The sequence below is a fragment of the Physeter macrocephalus genome, chromosome 7 (genome assembly GCF_002837175.3).
Source record: "Physeter macrocephalus isolate SW-GA chromosome 7, ASM283717v5, whole genome shotgun sequence".
NCBI lineage: Eukaryota > Metazoa > Chordata > Mammalia > Artiodactyla > Physeteridae > Physeter > Physeter macrocephalus.
In genome coordinates, this window is record NC_041220.1 from 60,645,956 (window position 1) to 60,658,677 (window position 12,722).

Genomic DNA, 12,722 nt, shown 5'->3' on the forward strand with positions numbered 1-12,722 from the left:
TCAGGGATAGAACATTCTAATAAGTCAGATGTCCTTTCATAAGTCACAATAGCCCTAGGTAGAATATGGGGAATGCAACAGATAAAGGTTAAAAGGGTATTGTGGACTTTGAGGGAGCAGCCATTTTCAACTGAGGTATTAGAGGGATTCATGGAGGAGACAGCATCAGAGTGGAATTGTGAAGATAGTTTTAGTAGTCAGTGTTGGAGTTGGAAAAGTTACTTCTAGAAGAGGGAACAGAGTGAGAAAAGAGAAGAGTGAGCTTTGGGGTTCAGAAAGTTAGGCTTGTGTGATCTAGGCACAGAGGAGATGGCATTCAGGGAAATGGCTGGGAAAAAGACTGGGGACTGATTAAGGGAGGCTGTGAAATTCCTTCTATGAAGGAATTTGGGTCTGTTTCCACAGACAATGAAGAGCTACTGCTGTTTTCTGAACAGGCTGAAGAAAATGATTCTGGGAGCAATATTGAGACTGGTTTGGGGAGGAGAGAGGATGGATGCAATGAGAGAGGAGGGAGGCAATGAGAATCCAGCTTGAAGAAGAGGTAGTAAGAATTGGTGTGGAAGGCTCCAGTAGATAGAGAAGGCCCCCACTTTCAGGTAATTCGGAGTAAGTTGTAAAAGAGATAGCGCTTCAGTCAGTAAGGAAGGGGAATGCTAGGTTCCTTATGATTTCATTGTAGACCCAGCCACAGTATTACTAAGCAATTATACAAAGGTCCTTGGACTTTGGTTTCTCCATATATAAAATGTAGAAATGGATCGCTTGCCTATTTGTGTCACAAGAGTCCATGTAAGGATTAATGAGCTTTTTGACAGAAAGGCGCTCTATTAATCTAAGCCATCAATAATATACATGAGAATGTTTGCCGGGTGCTTTTGCTCCAATGTGGAAGGCTGCTATGCAAATATGAACTACTGCCTGGAACTATTGTCATTGTTAATAATAGTAAAGTCATTACGATGAAATGCCTACACAGCAAACTTATTCTCTGTCAGTTCCAAAGTGAGACGATGAAGCCAGGCATGAAAGTCCATTCTATTTTGTTCATTATGAATCTTGCTCACTGTAAACTATTTTAAGAGTATTTGTATTTCATTGTATCTCATTATTTCCATCACTCTATTCTGGTCAGGTTTCTCATCGCTATCAGAGGCCTCCTTATCCTGAATTTTCTCTATGCAGCTAGAGGTGGTACAACATTTGATGTGTCTGGTACTTGCATCTGTGTTCTTGTTAATTGTGGCTACTTCCATTAATTTAACACTTAGCTGTATAGCATGGTGCTCAAGCATGTACACTCCAAAGTTAAACCATCTGGATTTAAACCCCAAATCTATTAGCTCATAGGAGATCCTGGGTAAGTCACATGATCTCTTTAGCTTCAGTTTCCTTATCTATAAAATGGTACTAATAATAACGCTGATGTCATAAGGTTATTGTAAGGGTAATGCATGTAAAACACATAACATAAAGTGCACAGTAACTGCCAGGTTTTGTTTTGGCTTGGGTCAAATTTATTACCATTATTGTCAACATGTTTTCTTTCCTAATCAGGTTCCTGTTCCATACTTTGTTAATTCGTTATTTGTTTACTGAGTTAATCTGTGACCACATGATTTATCATCAGTCTTTTCTTTACCTAGAATAACATTCTTGAAGAATCCCCAAAATCTTAATTTTTTTTCATTGCCGTATATATATATATATATACATACATATATATGTATATATATATTCCCACTGGGCTTTCTCTTGCCTAGAAAATCAGGTATTTAATTGTGCTGTGAATATAAGGGATCTAATAACTTGTTCTAACCATCCAACTGGTATTATTTCCCATGGCACATTGTTATTTTCCCACACAATCTTCCTATAAAGAAAATTTTCTGGCCATCTTCCTTCTTGATTCTTGTATTTTATTCAATCTGTTCCCAAGATCTGTAACAGTATGTTTCTGTCCTTGCTATCCATCATGTCTTTCTGGACTTCTAAAGGCACCTTCCCATATGAGCTCAGATCCATTGGGATCCATTTGAAACATACACCAAGCCCTTGGTACATGGTGTTGAGGCTCAGTGAGTGGTTTGGGCTACAGCAAAACCCGTACTCTGCTCACCAAACAAAAGTTCATTTTTATAATTTGCATAAATACTTCAAGAGTTATTGGACTGCTGTGGTCCTGCTCAGTGCCCCGTCAGTTGTTATCCATTACTATTGATATGTGATGCTTATAAAGTCCTGTGAGTTTTGGCCCCGTATATCATTGGCAGATTCTCCTCTTGTCACAGCTGCATGGACTGAATATTCATCCACTCTCTCGCTCTACGTTGCCTCTAACTTCTATGAGACAGGAAGCACATGAAGGTAATGGTCTTGCTTCCTATGAAAGGTTGATCCTTATTTGCTAATAGTGAATCTATTCAAATTGTAGAGGACAGAATGAAAATGACTACTGAAAATAGCTGCTGTTAGAGGTGGGAAGATGATTGAGTAGTAAGGCAAATCAGAATAAATTAGCATTTAATCAGTTCCTTCTTTTGTAATTCCAGTGTTGAATACCTGTCTTAATCATTCTGACTCAGAAATTGTTTAGATGGATATACTAGAAGGGAGTTTCCTTTTTGAAAATTGTGATGCTCAATCTGATACTGGGTCACTGAGATTTAAATTTAGCACCTCAGCTTTACCCACCTTTCAGTATGAGGTACACTTACTTTAGCCATCTGCTAATTGTGTGATCTTGGCCTGGTTTCTTGGTTTTCTCATTTGTAAAATAGGAACAATAAATGCATCTGTCTCGTAAGGTAGTTTTGAGAATTTTACTTAATTTTCACAAGAGATGTAAAATATAAGAGAGCTTAAGTTATTAGAACAATGCCTGGCACAGAGCAAAGCTTCAATACCTATTAGCAAGTATTATTACCCATCTGAAATAGCGTGGTGGTGCAGAGCTTGATTCTGGAATCAGACTGCTGGGCTTGAGTCCTAACTCTATCGCTTGCTGCCTGCATAATTTTGGACTCCTCTATAACCTCTCTGAGGTTGTGTTTCATTTATAACTGGGACAGTGTGTATCTACTTCACAGAGTTTATGTGAGGAATAAATGGAAGTCACAGAGTGTAATTTTCATTGAATATTAGATATTATTTTTGTAATCCTTATGACACATGCATTATATAGTAATTATAATAGTAAATGCTCACAGAGCACTTACTCTGAGTCAGGCAATATCTCAAGTACGCTACATGTATTATCTCATTTATTCTTCACAATACCTTACAGTGAGGTAGGTACTATTACTATGCTCCTTTTACAGATGAGTAAACTGTGGCACAGAGAGGTTAAGCAACATGTTCAAGGTCCCAGAGTTAGTGAGTGGTGGAGCAGAATCTGAACACTATGCATTACACTTTATTGCCTCTTTACTTATGACAATAAAGAAACAAGTTGACTACAGTGTCTGGAGAGTGAAATTAGACTGTTAGGCTAATGATTGAGGCTCTCACTGTGTCCTACCCTCTTTCAAATCCTAAATCTATTCATATGGTCAGATAAACCTAGTGAAAATGAAGATTAATAAGTAGCACTAAGGAAGAAGAGAAGGTAAGGCAGTTCGTAAAAGGGGGAACTGAAGACTCTGTGGTTGAGTAAGGAAGGGAAGCCTCCAGGCCTTCTTGCCCCAGGTAAACTCTTCCTGTCCTGGGGTGAGGTGAGAGGGCAGGTTCACACAAAGACTTCTCGTCTTGTTTAGCTCCAGCTTCTCCCCTTTTCCTGCTTCTGCCTTAGTCACTGCACGACTGTCTGAAGCCCCAGGCAATCACATATATTTCCTACTTATTTATAATTAAAATAAGTGTTATTTTATTGTGCTTTAGCCTCTGTATGTCCCTGGCAATAGTTGAGATCACTTTGTCCTGTACTGCAGCCCTGCTCTTACACTCTGTATAACAGAATAGTGCCTGACTGCAGAGTATGGGGCCAAGGGGCTTTGGCTTTCAAGTCATACAGATCAGATCCAAATTCCCAATCTGACACTGGGCAGTTACTTAACAATTTTAAGACTTCCTTTCCTTATATATGAAATGGTTATGTTTTACATATCCCATAGTTTTTGAGAGAATTGAATGTGAAACATTTTAATATGGCATCTGGCTAGAGCAGGGAATTGCATTTTGTTATTGTTACTATAACACTAAAACTTTGAAAAATATTGGTTTGCTTTGGATCATTACCAAGCAGTTTCATATTGAAATAACTAAAGAAACTCAGTTGTTATCATGACATATGCCCTGGGGTACTTTCATCCTCATTTTCATCCTCATTAGCATGTATACTCTGGAGTGACCCCTACTAGGTCTGGGAAAAGCAAGCTGTGGAAATGGTATAGGGCTGGGAAGTGCAAGAAAAAAAATGGGTCTGTAAAATAGTACTCTGCTGTTTATTTATGTAAGTGAGATGATGTATGTGGAAGTGCTTTGCAGATTCTCAAATTCTTTGCAAATATAAGATTAAAGAATAATTTCCATAGGAATTCTAACAAGAGGAGAAGCGTGGAATTAGCCAAGGAAGGTAGAGGAAGAGGAGATCTTGCATTATATGTTAAGGAAAGTATGATAGGATTGAAGGAAACTGGAATTTGAACAACTGGACTCTTAGAAAAAGGCAAATAGGTAGATATTGGGAAAGAACATATGATAAGGATAAAATAACCAGTCTGATAGTATTTGAATATTTTGGCAAATTAATGGGGGCTGGAGTGTCAGGTAGAGAATTCTAAATGATATTCGGTCAACCTCAGCCCATTCCCGGCATCAGTGCTTGGTCACACATAGTGATTCACATGGTGATCCAGGGAAGTAGAGAACAACATTTTCTTTCATTATACGTGGAGTGGCAATTGCAGATATATTGGGAGCTCTGCTCCAGCTCTTGATCGATGTGCTGATGTAATGACTCTTCTTGGGTTGCAAGCTTGCTGAATTATACAATCATGTTTGATGCAGATGTCCACCATCTTACGGACCCAGAATGCTTATCACTTTTCATTTCCCCATTCTCTCTCGGGTGTGAGGCAGCTTCTTTTTCATGACTCTCGAACACAAAGGGGCTTATAACCCACCTTGTTCTGTACATCCACTCATGCAAGTGTAGACAGAGACCTTGACAAGTGCCTGAAGTATCTATCTGAAGTGACTCAGGTATGATTTGACTTTCTTGGGTGATCAAAATGATTATCAACCTCTATCACAAGTGCAGAAAACTGTTTCTAAATTTAATCTATGGAAAGACTTCTTGCTACATTAAACTTACCATGTGGAGGTAAAGGTAATCTGGATGCACCGTAAGTTACCATATGATTTCAAGGATAGAATTAATTACATTTGTTCATTCAACAAATATTTATTGAACACTACTACTATGTGCCTGTTCTAGCTGTGGGGATACAATTATGAATGCAGTGGACTAAAAAAATCATTTCTGGCTTCATGAGCTTAAGTTATGGTTGAAGGAGATGGACAATAAACCAGAAGAACAAGTAAAATGTGTTGTATATTAGATGGTGGAAATGGTCAAGGAGAATATTAAAGCAGGAAAATGGATTGGAGAGTGTGGTAGAGGGTTACAGTTTTGGATACGATGACCAGGGAAGGGCTCCCTGGAGTGTTATTGAACAAAGACTTCTTTTGATATGTCTTCATGAGCATGTGTTTCCCCTCTCTGCATGATTCTATGTTTGTCCCTTTCAAAGCCCTATACTTGATAAAAGTGGAAGCACTTCCTGGATAAGTTCTCTAAGTCTTATCTTCCTGGATTATACCCTCTATTCAAGGGTCTGTGGGTGGCCCTAATTGCTTGATAGAACCTCCAAACAAGTTGCTAAGAATCACTTATAGGAGAAAGTAGGATTGGCAAGCTTAAGTTAAAACATTCAATTCTGCTTAAGACCAGGTCTCAAACAGCTAAGACCAAGTTCTAGAGTTAGTCACAGTGGTTTAGCTTTCCCCAAATACATATATCACTAATATAAAAGAAAACAATTTAAAGCTTTTAAAGTTATCTCTCTTCCGTGAAACTGATTTTGCCCTTACTTAGAAATTATCTGACATTAATTTATAGAAGTAATTTCATGTTCTAGTTGTTTTCTAAAGGTTATTGTATGGTATTTCTTTGTTCATTTATTATTTGATCTTACACTGATTTCAACATGAATTATGCTTGTCTTTTTATGTTGGAAAATCTTTTGTTTCTAGTTTGACTTCTTCTGACCAATTTCCAACTCAGAGGGCATCTCTGACGTTATACAAGTTGTGTAATGTATTATCCATTGCAGAGAGATAGATAGAGATATAGATAGAGATAGAGAAGAAAAAGAGGAAGGAGGAGAGAGTGAGAGAAAAACAGAGCAAGAAGATAAAAAGCAAAATGATTTAAAAAAAAAACAACTTCTTTTTAGCCTGTCATTTCTATCTTTAGGAACATTATCTGGTTGTTGCTTGTTACCTTATACTCTAAAGCAGGATCATTATGGGCCGGTTTAAATTTTAAAAATCACTTTCACATAGTGTTTATATACCAATGTATTTAACATGTTTGATACAAATGGCATTTATCTTTAGCTTCTAAGAGTTTTGTGATCTTGTATTTATTTTTTAATAAATTTATTTATTTATTTATTTTTGGCTGTGTTGGGTCTTTGTTGCTACGCATGGGCTTTCTCTAGCTGCGGTGAGTGGGGGCTGCTCTTTGTTGCGGTGCACTGGCTTCTCATGGCGGTGGCTTCTCTTGTTGCTGAGCATGGGCTCTAGGTGCGTGGGCTTCAGTAGTTGTGGCACGTGGGATCAGTAGTTGTGGCTCGCCTGCTCTAGTGTGCAGGCTCAGTAGTTGTGGTGCACGGGCTTAGTTGCTCTGCGGCATGTGGGATTTTCCTGGACCAGGGCTTGAACCCGTGTCCCCTGCATTGGCAGACAGATTCTTAACCACAGCGCCACCAGGGAAGTCCTGTGATCTTTTAATTTGAATAGACTTCTATGCCTAGCACAGTCTAACACATACACCAAATTATTAATATTTGTTGACCAAATCAAAGCATATATCAGGGGTATCCCAGGCATTTTATGAGTTACCTTTCACTGCATCAAAGCTATTGAGATGACATTGGAGGTGCAGGGTTGATGTGTGGAGATGGGCATTGACAGTAAACTCCTGTAGAGAATCTTAGCAGGTGAGTGCAGGTAGAAAATTAGGCTATCTTCCTTCCTCTTCCCTCTTACATCTTCCTGTTAGTATTGATGATATCAATCTTATCATCATATATGTGTATACATACATATATATATATTTGAATGCCTATTATTATTCTAGGCATTGAGCTCACAAAATGTCACGTCCTTGTATGATCATATTCTGGTGAGGGACACAGTTCCCTTCATAGCATGTATCACATTTTGTAATTATATAATTCATTTGTATGTTTACTTTAAACAGTTAAAAAAACTATGAGAACTATTCCTGGGGGGAGGGCTCCAGTATTTTCTGTGCGCATATTACCAGGATACTGAATATAGTTTAGGTGTCAAGAGAAAGTCTCCTTGAGTAAAGTTGTTTGGGTAGGAATTATCCAGACAAAGGAAGGATGTTGGTGGAATGGGAGAAAATCTCAGGCTGAGGAAACAGCATGTGTGAGAGTCCAGAGGTGACCAAGATTTGAAGAGCTGCAAGTTGTGCAAGAGAGAGAAGAATAACAAATGAGGCTTAAGAAATATTCAGGGTCCAGATTCCATCATGAAGGGCCTTGCATGCCGTGTTCATTATGACGTAGGAGGGTTGTAGCAAAGGGCTGGAGGCATGATCAGATCTGAGTGTAAAAGAAGGCTGCCTTTGCTGTATGGAAAATGTTTAGAGAGGGGGAGGGCCAATGGTAAAGAGACAAGGAGGCTGTTGCAGTGGTCCAGAGAGACATAGGAGTGGCCTGGACTTGCTGCTGCAGAGGTAGAAGAGAAGAGGCTGATCGTGTTCAAGGGATATTTAAAAGGGAGATAGAATGTGTAGGACTTGTTTGCATATGGAAGATGAGAGAATGACAGAGTCAGACATGATTCCTGGTTTTTGGCTTGAATGGCTATGTAGGTGGTGGCTGCAGTTTTAGAGAAAGGGAGCACTGGAGGAGGAACAGCCTTGGGAGAAAGATGAATTCGGCTATGGACATGTTGGATTTGAGATATCCAGTAGGCAGTTGCATAAGTATGTTTAAAGTTTAGGAAATAGGTGTGGGTTGGAGATTATGTTTAGGCTTCATCAGCAAGTAGAAGGACTCTGTAGCTGGCGGAGGGGCGGGTGGGGGAGAGAGAATCTAGGAACAAACCCTGATAAACACAAACAAAGAAGGAGAGAACCAAGAAGTAGGAGGAAAATTAGAATAAAAACCAATAAAAGCTAAAATATGTATGACAATTACTATGGCCAGGCACTATTTTATTTGCTTTTACATATATTAAATCAATTTACTCATCTCGAAAGTTTGGTAGTACTGTTATCTCTGATTTTACAGATGAAAAATAAGTGAGTACAAAAGAGGTTAAATGACTTAAAGACTGTCACACAGCCTGTATATGTAGAGCTGATTTAAATGTGGGCGTTCTGGCTTCAGATTTTGTGGGCTCTTTCTCTATGTTCTTCTGAAACCCATGAGGTTGTGCTATACAGAAACTCTGGAAAGAGAGGGAGTCTAGAGCCGTGTCACTTCCTAGAGGCCAAGGAAGATCAGGGCTGAAAGTTGCCATTAGGTTTAATGACATTCACCACTAACAAGAACTTGTTTGCTGTTGTGGTGGCCCAAGAAGACAGATCACAGTAGGCTGAGGATCTACTGAGAGATGAGGAAATAAAGGCAGCATGTATGGATGGTGTTGTCTAGCGGTTTGACAGAGGAGGTGAGGAGAGAGGAGTTGGGAAATTCTAGATGACAGACTTGGGATAGGAAAAATGTCATGGAAACGACTTGATGTGGGGGTAGAGCAGAGAGGGTTTTTTTTTTTTTTTTTTGGTTGCGTTGGGTCTTTGTTGCTGCGTGCGGGCTTTCTCTAGTTGCTGCGAGCGGGGGCTACTCTTTGTTGCAGTGCACGGGCTTCTCATTGCGGTGGCTTCTCTTGTTGCGGAGCATGGGCTCTAGGCGCACAGGCTTCAGCAGTTGTGGCACACGGGCTCAGTAGTTGTGGCTCGCGGGCTCTAGAGTGCAGGCTCTGTAGTTGTGGCACACGGGCTTAGTTGTTCTGAAGCATGTGGGATCTTCCCGGACCAGGGATCAAACCCGTGTCCCCTGCATTGGCAGACAGATTCTTAACCACTGCACCACCAGGGAAGTCCCAGAGAGGGGTTCCTTATGACAGGAATAAATATGAGAAACATTGCTTTTTCTTTTCTCTAGAAAAAAGAAACATTTTTCTTTTTCTAGAAGAAGGCAGGTATGGCCTAAAATAATCATAAGACAATCCTTGATTATAAATTAGAGCTTGTTATTTTAAAAAAATCTTTACAGCCATACAGTAATTAGTTGATTGCCGTTACCCATCAGTCAGCAGCATTAAATGTGGATGCAAAACCTGTGGCCAGAAACCTACTGATTAGTGATTTCTCTCTTGAGAACCTTAGAAACAAATACATTATAAATTTTACCCAGACATAAATAGAGTGCTCTTACCTAGGACAAGTGACAATTATATTTTAGTGCATTTCACTCCATTTGCTCACTTCCTTCCATTTATTACAGATGGCAAGAATTGCCTTGGGGAAGTTTCCCTAAAAATTGCTTTTCCTTATAGCTTCAAATCAGGTTTAATTTTGACCCTAGGCTTTTGTCTTAGAAGGTCAGTTGGACCGTCATCCCTGCTATAACCTCCAGATTATTAAGGACCTCTTGCGAAAGGTTTTGTGAAAGTTACAGGATGAACTGGCCTATTTCTCTGTGGGAAAGTAAGGCATGGGGAAATGTCACAAATGCCAAAATGGTACAATGCTGCATCAAACCACAATCAGTGCTTTCATAGCAAAGGTGGACTGGAACATGTTCTTTAATATTCTATGGAATTTGATAAGTGGCATTCTTTCCTTTTTCCATGATAGAGAGCTAAATTACTAAGAATATATATATATATATATATATATATATATATATATTTTACTGAATCTGTAAGATGTATTAATTCCACAAGTTTTTTGTTTTCCCTATCTTAAATCCACAGCATGAGTTTGATGACTTTGTGAAACTTTAGAATAATTTAAAAAAAAACAAAAACTTCCTGATGGGGGAGAATGATTTATAAAATGATGAACTTAAGTGTAAAGTTTGTATTTAATATAAAGTTTTATTTAAAATAAAGTTTATTTAAAGTTTTATTAAATTTATTTAAATGTAAAATGTATTTAAGTGTGCTTTTATTATTTTAGCACCTTAATTTTGTTGTATTAGTTTGTGATTTTTTAAACATCCATAGTACATTTGCACATTATTTGAAGAAAAAAGTAGTGTGCCATAAAGAACTTTGCTATATGGGCTTACTATAGCTTTTAAGGAAAACATGTAAGGTTATCGGTTAGTCATTTTCAAGTCCCCATTTGGGGCTAAAATGGGTCCCAAAGGAAAAGGAAAGTAAGATTAATGACAGAAAGACATAGTTAACCATTAAGTGAATTTCAGTTACAAACCCTGTAAAAGCATAGGCAAAACCAGTTAAAGAATCATTTTTCTTTAGTAGTAGTGTTTTTTTTTCTTCCAAACAGGCCTTGTGGATTATACTTGCTGAATCATTTGTCATATTGCGCATTTCCTCACATTAACTATAAAACATATTTCATGCGGTCCATTTCATGATTGATTTGTTGCTTTTAATAAAAAGTGCTTGAGCCTTCCCCTGTTAAAAGGCTTCAGTGACTATTTGCTTGAGGAAATTCTCAGCATATAGTCTTTGTTGAATGAAAAACAGGCAATGAAGCCAACTGAGAACATTTTTCTTTTCAGTTCAGTGAGATCATGAGAGTGAAGGAACACCTGTGCTCTCAGGGTACGCCTCTTAGTGTCCTTTTCTGAGAGTCGGAAACAGAGGTAGCTTCTTTTTTTTTTTTTTTTTTTTTTTTCCTGTTTAGCTTGTTCTGATGAGACTCTACTCTTGAGTTTAAAGGCTGATATAAGGGTGTGGAGGGGACTCTGTAATCACATTCGAACTTGAACATGGCTATACATCATGTTTGAGAAATTTCCTATATTCAAAGGAAGTCATGGAGTCTGCATTGTGTTCTGTGTCTTGCCTGTGTGCCATTAAGTGAGAGGATGGATGTTCCTTCCCTGCTTCTGTTGCTGTCTGCCTTGCATGGAATTATTTACACCTTTGGAAAGCCCATTTTTCCAACTCGTGCTTTGGTGAGCGCTTGAGAAAGGCTATAGAATGTCTTTGGTTGTAAGAACTTTCCTGGTGGATTAAGTCAAACTTGAGACAGGAAGGCATTGTTCCTACTGTCTTCACACCTCGCTTTTTAGCTTCCCTGTAAAGATTTGTCATTAGCTCAGGTGTTTAAATATATATAGTGACCTGCACTCTCTGAGTTTATAGATTTATTGTAGGTCATTCACAACATTGATAAACTGCTTGTCAATATTTATGTTTTCTCATTGGTAATTTTTTTCAAATTTTTTATTCAACAAACATTTATTGAGTATCTATACATTATGCTATAATTCTAGTATGAGAATGAATATTATACAGTTTCTACACATGATCTATTGGTACCCAGAAGGAACAATGACCAGTATATTTAACATATTTAATTAGCTTAACATTTTGACAAAAAATTCAGAATCCTAACCCATCATTATGACTATGTCAAGTTAACATATAGAAATGGAAGCAGCCCCCTTAGTAGTGATCCCTATAGCTTAGTCTCTACCAGAGCTTCCCTCAGGTGTGAAAGAGCAGATAGGGAAACGTAATGACAAAGATGAAGTTTATCTTGAAAGCCTGCTGCTTGCATCTGTTTTTGATTCACTCATGGGTACTTACAAATCCCATTAGGTTGAGGGGTTAAGCTAGCAGGTACCTGAGGTTCTCATGAACTTCTATTTGAACACAAAGAAACTGAAAATAAGTGCCATATTATTATTGTATCAATTCCCATAGAAAGATACTGATTATTCTGAACAACACAAGACAATACACATTTATGTGAATTCTCATACATGTAGATACTCATTTTAAGGGATAAGGACACCTATGTACACAAACTCACACACAGCAGGGTACACATATGTTCCTCTGTGTTCTCTCTGGTGACCCGTCATAACTGAACTTTCCTGAGTTAGGGATGTAAAATTCTACTAAATTAAAAGTCTAGAAAATAGTTGCATCTGTCAGTCCTAATCCAAGTAAGATTTGTTTTACCCCCTTCATTGCTCATGAGAGTTATCACTTTGGGCATGGCTGCATTTGAAAACAATAGAAGGCATTCTTAAAATATGTTTTCCCCAAAATGTTCATTCTTCCTCCCTCCCTTCCCCTTCCTTCCTTCCTTTCTTCATTCATTCATTTTGGGAAGGTAGAAATGAGGTGACCTCTAGTAAAAACTAGAGAATAAAATTATTCAGCAAAACTAGGGGAAGAAAAGGCAAATTTGTGACTCAGGATCTTTGCATAGGGGTATGGCAGGAGGTGCAGTGGAGAACAAAGTGATA

General features: G+C 38.3%; 1 protein-coding gene across 1 annotated transcript in view; it reads left to right on the plus strand.

The window, feature by feature from the left end:
• Positions 1-1,135: 1,135 nt before the first annotated feature.
• Positions 1,136-12,722, plus strand: part of MAPK10 (mitogen-activated protein kinase 10) — a 361,101-nt gene continuing 349,514 nt past the window's right edge. The window contains exon 1 of the mRNA XM_055086019.1: positions 1,136-1,191. Within this exon, the coding sequence (XP_054941994.1) occupies positions 1,180-1,191 (12 nt within the window). The 5' untranslated portion in view covers positions 1,136-1,179. The remainder of the gene's footprint in view (positions 1,192-12,722) is intronic.